Source organism: Lonchura striata, chromosome 4A (genome assembly GCF_050655825.1).
Source record: "Lonchura striata isolate lonStrDom1 chromosome 4A, ASM5065582v1, whole genome shotgun sequence".
NCBI classification, from domain to species: Eukaryota; Metazoa; Chordata; class Aves; order Passeriformes; family Estrildidae; genus Lonchura; species Lonchura striata.
The window spans coordinates 5,032,152-5,045,037 of NC_140742.1; the positions used below are offsets into that span (position 1 = coordinate 5,032,152).

General features: G+C 50.4%; 1 protein-coding gene and 1 long non-coding RNA gene across 4 annotated transcripts in view; one reads left to right on the plus strand and one right to left on the minus strand.

Annotated features, from left to right (window-relative positions):
• LOC110474364 (uncharacterized) overlaps positions 1-7,307 on the minus strand; it is a 19,994-nt gene extending 12,687 nt beyond the window's left edge. For 2 of the 3 annotated variants that reach the window (XR_014952410.1, XR_014952411.1), the window contains exons 1-3: positions 6,932-7,066; positions 1,453-1,662; positions 1,057-1,171 (exon numbers count right to left, since the gene is read on the minus strand). This is a non-coding gene — a long non-coding RNA (uncharacterized LOC110474364). Of the gene's footprint in view, positions 1-1,056; positions 1,172-1,452; positions 1,663-6,886; positions 7,067-7,103 lie in introns of those variants that run through there. The other variant, XR_014952409.1, reaches the window with a different exon arrangement.
• Positions 6,628-12,886, plus strand: part of BRWD3 (bromodomain and WD repeat domain containing 3) — a 45,555-nt gene continuing 39,296 nt past the window's right edge. The window contains exons 1-4 of the mRNA XM_021537734.3: positions 6,628-6,835; positions 6,921-6,979; positions 7,149-7,178; positions 7,429-7,488. Of these exons, the coding sequence (XP_021393409.1) occupies positions 6,799-6,835; positions 6,921-6,979; positions 7,149-7,178; positions 7,429-7,488 (186 nt within the window). The 5' untranslated portion in view covers positions 6,628-6,798. The remainder of the gene's footprint in view (positions 6,836-6,920; positions 6,980-7,148; positions 7,179-7,428; positions 7,489-12,886) is intronic.

Sequence of the window (12,886 nt, forward strand, 5' to 3'; positions counted from 1 at the left end):
ATAAGGACTGATGACACAGTTCTGTCCTTATGGATAACATGTGCCTTCACAGCTTCACCTCCCACCTGGGGTGGTTTTCCAGCAGAAACTCAACCACACAGAACTTGGGGACTTCACAAACTCTAAAAAGGCTTTTTATTGTTTAAGAGAAATTAAAGGGAACGCCAATAGGGCAAGAACTTGCAGGTGTTGAAAACTACCTAATTGGAAATGAAATTAAATTAGTCCTTCAATCAGAAAAAAAAAAAAAATCCACCCAAAAAACTTTAAAGGACCTTCCAAGAATGTAAGGCCTCTCCAAATCAAGATGACACACAAAACATATGGTTATGTCTCAAGCCCTAATAATTTAAGGCCAAAAATAAAAAGAGATTCTGAACTCCTGAGGACATCAAGGGAAAGACTTTTCCCAGAGATACAAAGTTGGATGGCTACAGGAGAATGTCAATGTCCATTAAATGATGGAAGTGCAAGAATTAAATGAAATGGGGTCACTTTACTGCAGAGGAATTTATGGAAGCTTCCATGCTAAAGCTTTTCCTTATGAGGGATAAGAGGCAGATGTCATTTCAAACTGAAGATCATGAGAAAAAGCTTTCTAATCAATAAATAAAATAATGGGAAGAGAATTCCTGTATGGGACAGCACTTTGAGAAATGTTCCAAAATCCCATCCTCGGATTCCATGATCAGTGACTTAGAAAGCTCATTCTAAACTCACACTCCTGTGAGTAAATTTACACAAGACAGTTTTCTAATCCATTACCTCATGCAGTAATTGAGAATTAATTTATAAAACTTTATTTAAAGAGTATTAATTTGCTTATTTACAATGTCTGCCTGTTAGGGATATCAATAAATATAAAAAATACATCAAACTGTTTTATAACCTTTTATTTCAATAAAAGCAGCACTCTAAAAAACCCTATTGCACTCCTTCCCAATATTTCCACTACGTTTGTAAAATTAAAAATATAATTATAATATAAAAATACTCAAAACGTTATGAAAAAGGGTATGGGATACAGAGGGATGTAATTTTATTAAAATTGTTTACTTAGCTGAGGGAGTTCCAGTAAAATTTGCATGTTCAGGGAGAGAGGTGATGAATTCCCAGCTGCAGTCAGATGCTTTGTGCCCAGGCTTCCAGGAGAAGCCAAAAATGCAAAGCCCTAAAAAATCACAAACAAAACATCAAAGGATCATTTACAAATATTTAGCATGGCTTGAAGCTGCTGAATTAGCCCAGTAGTGATATCAGGTGGCATTTTTGGGGCGAGATCTTTGTGCAGGGGACCCCTGGACTGGTAGCAGCCACAGGCATGTCAGGAGAAGCTGTAAAAGGTTGGGAACAGGGGGCTTGACCCCCAGCCAGGGGACACAGGTCAGGATCAGGCCCTTAGACAGAGTTTGTGCTGAGTGCAGTAGTGACACCAGCAATAACAAAACCCACCTGGTCACTTACACCCAGTAGTCATCTGCTGCTATAGAACTTGGGGGTTCCAGGCACTTAGAGGCACAAAGTTGGAATTCAGAGATGCTGGGGATGGACCTGACACTGATACCATTCTCCCAGTCCTTCTGCTGGAAGAGTCCAGAGCACACAGGGACACAGAGCCACCCCTTTTCCTGGGCGTTCCATCCACAGCTGGATTTGGCATTTCTGTGTGAAATAGAGATAAGGAGAAATGTTTAGATACTAGTCAGAAATTTCACTGCTTTGCAAAGCAGGCAGATTAAGTTCCCCCGGTCGCAGCAGGGCTGCACACACTGATCACAGCTCACAGCAGCTAATGGCTGCCACAAGGAATACGAGATATGGATCAGTCCACGGAGCAAGGGATGACACTGCTCCAGGCAGGTGGAATTTAGGCTGAATGGATTTTGGGATACTCAAAAGGAAAAAAAACCATAATATTTACATCACCAGAACAAGTAATTTATTAGCAAGATGAACTGCTGCAAGATAGAATTTAGAAACAAAGGCGAGCGCGTCCTGGCTGCTCCTCCATCGCCTTCCTACGGGATAATGTTGCACCCAACTCTTGGATGTCTGGCACCATCTAGAGGAATGACTGGAATGATGCAGCAGAGAAATAAATATTAAATTATTAAAAATAGCAAAAAACCTGGAGCAGATCTTGTGTAATATCTAACAGCTATTTAGATAATATTTATCAGCTCTTGTCGAGGAAGAGAACCACGGGAAGGAGTGGGAACTTGGAGGTTTGTCCGGCAAAAAGAGGATGTTGGTTTGCACACACGAGCCCTGCACTCCAGCAACTGTAATTAGTACTAATTACTTTGCATCTCATTTATTTTTAAAAATAAACTATGATATCAAAATTTGAGGTTTCTCTATGTAAAGGTCTTAAGCTTGGACATTTCAATATTCATTTACTCATAACTGTGTAGCACAAGGCACCAACTCCTGAATTCCTTCTGAACAGCTCTTATTTTTGAATCAGCTAAACAAAATTTGGATTTAATTTAACTACTATCCATTTAGCTCCATATAAAAGGCCCAAGATGAGCAGAATGTTCATAAAAATCCTTGTGGGTTGCTTCCAACTCAGGGGTGTTCTATGAAATGTACACAGAAAATATATATTAAAAAAAAAAATACTAAAATGTATCATTTGTTCCAGCGTTCAAATTCAGCTGGATTCAGGCATGTGCATCCTTATCTACATTTACTAGAAAGGTACAATGCATGTAAATCTACCACACATACACAATTCCAGTCTAAATTTTCTTTTTTTTTAATTTTAACTGTACATTTCTCGTTATGCTAAACCACAGTTCTGTTTTCACACATGGTTAAAACAGGATTTGACTCATGAGGGCAGAATAATAATAAATAAAATAAAACCACCTTTACCTGGTTTTACAAGCTGATTGTGGGAAAGTTCGCTTAATTTTGTAGCAAAATTAAGCAGGGGTTGAATTTTACTTTTAACTGCAACTAAGAGCAAAACTCCCTAAAACACCAAATGGGGAGAAGCAATGGGTATTTCAATGTCATCAGTACCTACTCCTAAAATTCCTCAAAAACTTTCAGTTTTTTATTTATTTAAAGAGCAGTATGGAAAGAAACAGCTACAATCCAGCTTCTTCCTTAAAGCATCTCTGCTCCCGAATCCTTCTGTGGCTCATTAGTCTGTTCTCCCTCCTCCTGCCACCAGCTGCTGCTGGCATTTACATAACAGAGCTCTGCTCTGAGGAAAGATGAATCAGCACATCCATAAAATCCTGCTTTCACTCCAAGATTTACTATCACCCCCAGCATGCTGCTGCTTGGATGCAGAGGATCTGGAAAAGGATGAGTCATGGAGCTGCAGAATCCACGTGTGGTGTGGAAATGGAGCTCCTGGGGAAAGAGAGGATGGGCATTACTCACCAGACATGATTCCTGGAGGGGAAAACCCAGGAGAGGTGGGAAGAGGTATTGATAACAGCCCGTGTAGCAGGCTTGGGGAGTAATGAGGCAACTGGGAGAGCGCTAAGGAGAGGAAGCTGATGTGCCAAGGAGTCAGGAATGCTGGGAAGAGGCTCGGGAGTGACTGCACAGCAGCACTGTCCAGCCACAGCCAGGCCGAGGGAAGCTCCCTGTGAACTGTTTGGGAATGAGGAATGCTGGCTGTACCTGCCCCTGTGCAGGTTCCTGCACAGCAGAGCCCTGCAGCACACACGGGACACACCGGGGCCATTCCCAACACTCTCCCCTCCTGCTGATGCAAGAATCCATCCGAGCCACGATGTGGAGCAACACTGGCTGAGCACTGACCCGAGGCTGTGGACTGAGCACCAAGCAAGGAGCAGCCAGGCTCCCAGCTGGAATGCTGCAGGAAGGACACAAGCTTACTTTGGGAGCATTTTTTATCCCAGGCTTTTGAAAGCTCCTTTTAGTTACTGCAGAAATTCCCATGGGCTCTAGACAGGTCCAAACAGAACAATCCTGCCTGGTGGTGCTGCAGCTTCTCCTGTACCACCCCCAAGCTCAAAGAAAAGCATACTTATGAGTGGAGAGATTCAGTAAGGCACCAAAAGGTGCCAAGGAAATGCCACATTCCTAAAGAAATACAGAATCACGGAATCCCAGAATGGTTTGGGTTGGAAGAGGCATTAAAGCCCATCCACCCCCACCCCTGCCATGGACAGGGACACCTTCCACTATCCCAGGTTGCTCTAAGTCCCATGCAACCCAGCCTTGGACACTTGCATGGATGGGGCAGCCACAGCTTCTCTGGGCGCTCTGTGTCAGGGCCTCTACACCGTCACAGGGCACAATTCCTTCCCAACATCCCATCTAACCCTGCCCTCTGGCAGTGGGAAGCCATTCCTTCTTGTCCTGGCACTCCAGGCCCATGTGGTCTCTCTCCATCTTCCCTGTGGGGTCCCCTCAGGCACTGGAAGGCCACAGTTAGGTCACTCTGGAGTTTCTCTTCTCCAGGCTGAACAATCCCAATTCTCCCAGCCTCTCCTCACAGCAGAGCTGCACTAGCCCTCTGACCATCTCGGTGCCTCCACTGCATTTGCTCCAACAACTCCAGGTCCTTCCTGTGCAGGGATGGAGGCAGCTCTGCAGGTGGGGGTCTCACCCAAGCACGCATGTGGAGCTGTTGGCACTGAAATGCACCAGGACATGGTGCTGGCCAGTATTTATGGGGCTGATTTTCCCTTGACGTGGAATTCTGATCAGCTCAGGATGATGAATTTGTACTTTCAAGGCATATTATGAAACATCATCTGTGTTTTCTCCTTTGCCTTCCCATCACGCATGAAAAGATGAGCTTGCAGTTCTGGGCTCTGAAGGCAGGTGGGAGAAACATTCTCCTCCGGAGACTGGGATCAGTGTGTGCTTCTCCTGGCTGGGAGCTTTCTGGGAACAGCAGTTTCACCCTCTCCTGGGAAGCTCTGCAGCTTCGGAGCCTCTGGGGTCCTGCTGGGAAGCTGGGAGAGCTGTTACTACTGGAAAGCCACTGGAATTTGCAGCTTGGTGAGGTGGCACCTCTTGTCTGTCCACTTATGCGCTGAGCCATGGACCGGCCCTGAAAACATTCCAAGAGTAATTGTTTGGAGCCTACCAGAAAAGTGGAAAGGGACTTGGGACAAGGGGAAATGGTTTCCCACTGCCAGAGGACAAGGTTAGGGGGGGTATTTGGAAGAAATTTTTATTGTGAAGGTAGGCAGGCCTTGGCACAGATGCCCAGAGCAGCTGTGGCTGCCCCTGCATCCCTGGAAGTGCCCAAGGCCAGGCTGGACAGGGCTTGGAGCAGCGTGGGGTAGCAGAAGGTGTCCCTGCCATGGCAGGGGGTGGGACTGGATGAACTTTAAGGTTCCTTCCATCAAACCATTCTGTGATCCTATCAACAGTCACCGAGAACTCAAGAACTTTAGAGGATGACGAAGAGGAATCAGGGTCCACTCATCAGCCAGTTAATCCAAGCTCCTGGCACAAAACACCTTCCACAGGTGGATGAAGGGACAGGTGAATACAGGCGAATTATGTGGAGCAGCTTAATGCCAAATCCCCAGATCCTTCTCCCCAGATTGGCTGGTTGCCTGAAGGCATTCTGTGGAGCTGCCAGAAGGAAGGACTGCATCCTGACTGCACAGCAAAACTCTGAGCCACTGCTCCACAGCAAACCCAGTCCTGAGCAGCTGCGCTTAAACTAAATTTATTCTTAATATTACCAGAGCATTGACTCACAGTGATTCAGCTCTCGGTATTCCAGGCATGAGGAGAGGCTGTCCTTGGCTATTCCACAATGACAGTGGCTTTTACACTGGAGTTCTAACACCAAATGTCACGTACTTTAGATAAAATACAATCACTTGATGTGTTTTAGCAACTCCTCGCTGAAGTGACACCGATTTCAGGAGCTGTGACGGGATGCATCCCATGGAAAAAATATTTATTTCCATTAAAACGATCTACTCTAACCCTGACCCCTTTGTTCCTTGGAGAGAACAGGTGCTGCATCCATCATATCGGAATTTCCTGGCCACTGGGAGCAAACACTTTTATTTACCTCCTAAGGTCACCCCAACCTGAGACACTTCCCTGCAGCCAGGCCTTGTTTACCGGGAGCCCGGAAGGGCTGTCCCTTCCCCACCGCGCAGCCCGGGGCTCCATCCCCCTCCCCTTGCCAGGACCCCTAAGGTTCCTGAATCCCTTCATCCTCTTAAAAACTGCTTCACTAGCGGCACACACGGGGCTCCATTTCCCAGGAGCTTCCAGGCAGGAGGCCAGGAGCACTGAGCCGAGCACACTGCGGCCGTGAGGGCCGGAGCCGTGAGGGCTGAGGCAGGGACACCCGGGGAGCGCCGAAGCCGCGAGGCCAGAGCCGTTAGCGCTCCCCCGTGACGCCTACCGGGCCCTCCGAAGCACGGCCCGGCGCAGCGCTGCCCCGTGACGGCGGCCGAACGCCCGGGGAGATCGCGGCCCGGCGGCCCGGCCCTTCCTCCTCCTCCCCTTCCTCCTCCTCCCTCAGCCGCCGCCCGGAAGTGGCGGGCGCCCCCCCGCGGCGCGTGCCCGCCCCGCCCTTCCTGCGCCCCCCCGCCCGCCCGCCGCTGCCGCGCGCGCCCCCCGGCGGCGGGCGGCGGCGGTGCGGGCGGTGCCGGCGGCGCTCGGTCCGCGGAGCCGCGATGAGCCCGGGCGGGACCCGCGCCCGCACCCGCACCGGGACCCGCGCCCCGCACCGGCACCGCCGCTCCGGCATGGGGCTGCGCCCGCACTAGGAGCCGAGTCCCCCCGGGGCGCCATCCGCCACCTCCCCTCCCCCTCCCGAGGAGGATGGCGGCGGCGGCCGCCCCGACCCAGCTGGAAGCCGGTGGGTATCGCTGGCGGCGGGGGCTGCGCTCCGCACCCCCTCCGTTCTTACCGTGTCTAACCCGCTCTCCCCCGCCTCTCCGCAGAGCTCTACTACCTGATCGCACGGTTCCTGCAGTCCGGACCCTGCAAGAAATCCGCCCAGGTGAGCGCGGAGCCGGCGCTCCGGCCGGGCCGGGCGGGCGGCGACGGGACGGGACGGGACGGGACGGGACGGGACGGGACGGGACGGGGCGGCGGAGCCGCTGCGCTGCGGCCGCCGGACTCACGTCCTTTGTGTGTGTCTGTGTGTCTGTGTGTCCCTCTGTCCCCAGGTACTGGTAGAGGAGCTGGAGGAGCACCAGGTGAGGCGCCTGCCCCGGCGGGACGGGGGAAGCCCTCGGGACGGCGGGGTCGGCGTTTGCCCTGCCCCGTCTAACCCAGCCCATCTCCGCCCGGGACACCCGGCGGGAGCGCGGCTGCCCCGCGGCGCGGCCGGGGCCAGCGGCCGGGGGGGCTCCATCCCGGGGGGCGCGGGCGGGCACCGGGGGCGCTGCCCAGGGAGGGGTCGCTCGGGCTCTGACGGCCGCCCCCGTCCCCGTGTCCCTCCCGCAGCTCATCCCGCGGCGCCTGGACTGGCAGGGCAAGGAGCACCGCCGGAGCTTCGAGGACCTGGTGAGACAAGTTTCACTCCTGACTTTTCCGACAACTTCCCTCCGCCCCCCGCGCCGCCGCCGCCGCACCGGGCGCCGCGTCCCCCCCTCCGCCCCGTTTGTGTGTCCCCCCCCATAAGCGCGGCGGGCTGCGCCCCGCCGAGGCCGCGGCGGGCCGCGGAGTGCGGAGCGGAGGGCAGGGCAGGGAGCGGAGGCGCGGCGGGGCCGGGGGCCGCCGGTGAGACCCCCGTGAGCCGCCCGGTGGCACCGGCGGAGCGGCCGCGCCGCGCTATTGTGGGGCCGGGGGTTATCCGAGGGCACGCACCGGGGCCCGGCGCGGCCAATGGCGCCGCGCCTTACAACGCGGAGAGCGGTGCGCGGCGATGTGAGGCGGCAGCTGATTGGCTGCGGCGGCGCCGCGGCGGAGCCGGCGGGGCGGGGGGCGCGGGGCGCGGGTCCCCCCGGCTCCGCCGCTCCATCGCCGCCGGCCCCGGGGCTGCCCCGCTGCGGGCCGGGCTCGGCCGCTCTCCCGCAGCCCGGCGGCGGGGACGTGCCGGACGTGCCGCCGGGCCCGGCGCTGCCGGGCTGGGTCAGGGATTCCCGGCCTGCGGCGGCCTGCGCGAAACCCGCCCCTCTCCGCGGTGTCTGGGCCTGCTGTCAGGCAGGAAAGGAGGGGTTAGGAAGTGTGGTGTTGTGGCTGTTAAATGCCCGTGAAATGCACGGGGTGGCTGCTGTTGCTGGGTGCGAAACCCCATGAATGTGTGTCATTGAGGAAGGTCAGTCCCTCCGCAAGGCCGGCGGTGGGAGGTGGCCCTTGGCCCCGCGCCCCCCGGGACGTGTCTGTGAAAGCGACAACATTAAAGCCCTTCCAGTCCTTTTCCAAAGGGCCCAGGCGGCCTTGATTTAATTTCTGGGAGCTGTGGGCAATGACGTGTGGCGCTGATGTAGCACTCTGCAGTTGGAAGGCTGTAAACTTCCCCACAGCGCTTGTGGCGCTGATACCTGTGCCCAGCGCTGGCAGCTCACCTGGAAGGAATGGGAAGCACGTCCTGGCCTCTCCCGGCTCCGTGGAGCAACAGTGACGTGGGATTTTGCCATGACTCTTGCTCAAACTCCTCTGCATCTGTCTCCACTTTAGCAACATTGTAGGAGCTCAGGTGTGGACAGAACTCCTTGTGCCCAGAGGAGACCTTTGGTGCCGCTGCCTTTCCCTTTCTAAAGCCTGTTCAGAATTTCAGGTGGAAGCCAGGCTTCCTCACACCTCTGGTGGATAATTCTGGCACTGTAAATTGAGTGAACAGACATAAAGTTCTGCAGTCAATAAATTTTGGTGTTCTGTGGTCTTCTTGAGAATCTGAAATCTAACTGGGCTGTCTCAGGTTTAACGTGGGACTACACCCAATATCCAGGAGGAATATTAGTAGTGCCACTATGAGGTCTGGTGTCAGAGTGGTTTTGCCTATCACTTTGATTAACATACACTTTTTTTCTATTTATTCTCTGTGGCACAGATATAAAAGCCTTGAAACCTTAAAATCTTTTTTTAAATGTGTGTTTGAACATGTTGAAACGTACTTTTCTTTAACATTTCAGAAATTGGAGAAAAACCGTTTTGAAGTGAGTTTTGGAGTTAATGGGAAATTTCTTATTTCTGTATAAACTAATATCGTAATTAAATTTAAGATTTTTTTTGTCTTAAACTAATCAGCACTAATCGATGCTTTTAGTTTGCCCTTTTATATAATATTATTTAACTTTTTCTCATGGTTTACAGTAAGGACCAGGATTATAAATGAATCCTTACAGTGGGGCAGGTTGATGCCAGGTGGGATGAGCTGAGTTTCTGTCTGTGAATCCTCAGAATGTTAAGGATGTTGAAGAAAGGCTTTTTCTCCCTCATTGCTTAGGGTTTGCTGTGTTTGGAATTTGGACTTTTGGCTGCATATGATTGTTTATTAACCTGAGCCCCTCAACTTCAGGGTGGCTGGATGTCTGAATGCAATGATCAGAACAGAACCAGGGTTGTGAAGGACACAAAGCACTCCAACCTTCATTTTAATTATCTCAGGCACATAATGAACCCAAATTAAATTGGAGGTGCCAGCAGTTGGAGGTAAACGGGTTTTTTCTATCCTTTTCTACTTTTTACAGCCAGAAACCCAAAATCGTTTACAATCTCAGCTGGGTGGTGCAGCTACTCTGGTCAGGCAGGTAATTGAATTCATGAGAGTTTACAACCCGGAGAAGTCTGATTTGTTTGTTTGCCCAATATTCAGACAGAGTATTTCTTGTTCTGCTGTTTCAGCTTTGTTTTCCATCCTAGCTGTGGCTGTTCAGGTTCCAAGTGGTGTTTTTCAGAAAATATGCCAGCACTGTGACCACTGAGTCTGTTGTTACTGCTCCTGGGCTTTTGGGAGTGATAAAGATGGAACAGCCCAATGGCCACTGGATGGTCTTTATCTAGGGAATGTTTACTCCCACTTCACTCAAGTTTTTAGGCAAGATCTGAAAGCTTACTGAAATGTCTTTGTTCCTTTTTTTTTTTTTTTTTTTTTTAATAAACCTAATATTTTACTTTAAATATCAGGTATCACAGGGCAGATGAGTGATTTAAGACAAACTAATAAGAATTGTACCTATGGGGCAAAACCACACAGAACGCAAGTTTATGTGCATTTGTATTCCCTTTGTTTTTCCTGTTTATTTTCATGTTGGAGCACTTTTTGCCTGCAGCATGTGGTAGGTAATCACAGAGTCACAGAGTATCCTGATCTGGAAGGGACACACAGGACCATCAGTCCAGCTCCTCGCCCTGCACAGACTCCACAGCAATTCCACCCTGTGCATCCTTAGGAGCGTTGTCCAAACCCTCCTGGAGCTCTGGCAGCCTTGGGGATGTGTCCATTCCCTAGGGAGCCTGTTCAGTGGGGGAAGAGCCTTTCCCTGATCTCCACCTAAATGTCCTTGACATGCTTCCAGCCATTCCTGTGCCCTGTTCCCTCTCTCAGGGAGAGAAATCGGAGCTGTCCCTCAGGAGAAGCTGCAGCCCCCAGCGATTCCCCTCAGTTCCCTCTTCTCCAGGCTGAATTCTCCACGTGTACTCCACAGTGGCTTTACTTTCTCACAGACTGCTGGTGGTCTTGAGGCATGAGATGTGTTTGTAAAGGGGAGGGTCCGTGAATCACAGAATCCCAGACTGGCTTGGGTTGAGAGGGACCTTCAAGCCCATCCCATTCCACCCCCTGCCATGGGCAGGGATGCTTTCCACTAGACCAGGTTGCTCCAAGCCCCATCCAGCCCAGCCTTTTGAAGGTCTGAAGTGTGTCCAACTTGCAGGCAATTAGTGCTCTGGTTTTAAATGAACCACAGCAGCTCGGTGTGGAGTCAGCTGCTGTACAGATGAGTTGAGCTGAACGACTCCGATTATCAGCACAGTCTCCAGTGACCTGCTGTTCCACATTATCTTTGTTTATTCCTGATAAAGGTGACTGGCTCTGCTCTGGTTTTAAGAACTTTCTGATAGGCTGAGTGTTCTGGCTCAGCTTGGTTTGGTCTTTGCGCTGAAAAACATGTAATTCCAGGCAAAACAGAAAATCAGCTGTTGTTGGACAGTGGGGAATTTGCATCCATGAGCGGCTGTGCTGGTATGGAACAGCTTATGGGATTTGGCTCCGAGTTCCTGCCTTGCCCATCTGCATTGATTTAAAACTAGCCCTGAGTCCTAGGTGCTGGTATTTATAGATCCTGCCAATCCCAGCATTAGCAGAGCAGAGATGTTACGGTTTTGTCACTTCAGGAAAATGTCATCTGGTAGCCTGGTCATTCCAACCTGTTCTCTCCAGGGACCCCAGTGGGTAAAGGATTTTTTAATTCCAGTCTATTTGCATATTTTTAGTGTCTTGTGCAGGTCCAGTGTCTGAGCTTCTTTTTGCTGAGATTCCCTGTTTGAGGTCAGGAGTAATTTCCTGCTTGCTCAGCTGCCTTGGCCTCTTGGCCTCCTCCACTGCTTTTTGATACAGTTGTCAATTGATTCTTAATTGATGGTTATTTTGGCAAATGAGAGAAGTGTTGGATGACTACCTGGAGGAGAGAAATGCACTGCTGAGGCCCAGCTGGGCCTGCCCAGCAGGAATGGGGACAGAGCAGCCTCCGAAGCGCCGCGTCGCTGCCTCGTTCCAGCCTGCAGCTCCTGCCTCAAATCTGTGCTTTGAAGAGATGTTCCACTGGGCTTCCCGAAAGAGATGGTTCCCAGAGCTGCCTTCTTCCCACCTCTGGCACAACAGACATCTTACTTTAAGTAGTAATCACAAAGACTGTATTTTGGGTTGTTTGTTCCCTGTTGATTGAAACCTTCCTTAGAGGAGGAGTTGTCAGCTGCTGTAGAATCACAGACTCCTGACCTGGAAGGGACCCACAAGGCTCATCAAATCCATCTCCTGTCCCTGCCCAAACACCCCAAGAATCCCACCCCATGCCTGAGGGCGCTGTCCAAACGGGGATCAGAGTCACACCAGGGGATTTTGTTTCAGGGATCCAGAAGCTGCTTGTCCCAGCTCCAGGGAGGACTCTCTGCTCGAGGTCTCTGAGGTGATGCTTCCAACCACAGGACCATGAGCAGGTTTAGGGGTTGAATTTCTCCCAGCCCTGATGTGACTTCACTAATAGTTCTTTCCTTGTGCTTATCACTGGAGCAGCTTATCTCAGCCTGGCTCAAGCAGTCAGGACTGGGAAAGATTTTTAAAAAGAATAGATTGGCTTCACCTAATCTTTTACTTTTTAGATTCATTGTACCTGTGTGGTTACTGTGTCAGAGAAATCATCTGGTTCTATTGCATTCTTGTGCTCTCATATTTTAACTTTTATAGGATTTTTCACATCCCAAGGCAACAAAACATATTTTCTTTATGATTTATCCCAAGATGCAACATTTGTTCTCACTTAGCACATTTTTTAGCTTTGCATTATTTTAACATGCATGGTTTTGGGCCTGTATTACTCATCTCTAATTTTTTCCAGTTTTCTGATTATTTTCTAAATATATTTCAAAATATTTTCTAATATATTTGAGGAGCTGATATTATCCTTGCTGCTGTTTCATTTTGCCACGTGGGATTTGGATGAGCATACACTAAGAGGTGTAGCTGTACCTTTGCCTTTTTCCATCCTTCTTTTAAGGAAAATCTGATCTGGAAAATGTTGTTTTTTTCAGCTGGATGTTTGCAGCTTCATGTTCTAGAAAAATACTTAAAATCCATTTACAACTCTCTCAGAGGTGAAAAGAAGGATTTTTGATTCAAGTTCTTCTGGGAAACTGAAAATAGAATTGCTCGTTTAGCTCTGGGCTGTGATTTAAGCATTTTTTTTCTGGAAGTTATTATGGAAAAAAAATCACCAGGAGCATTTGCTGCTCTTTCTGCCTG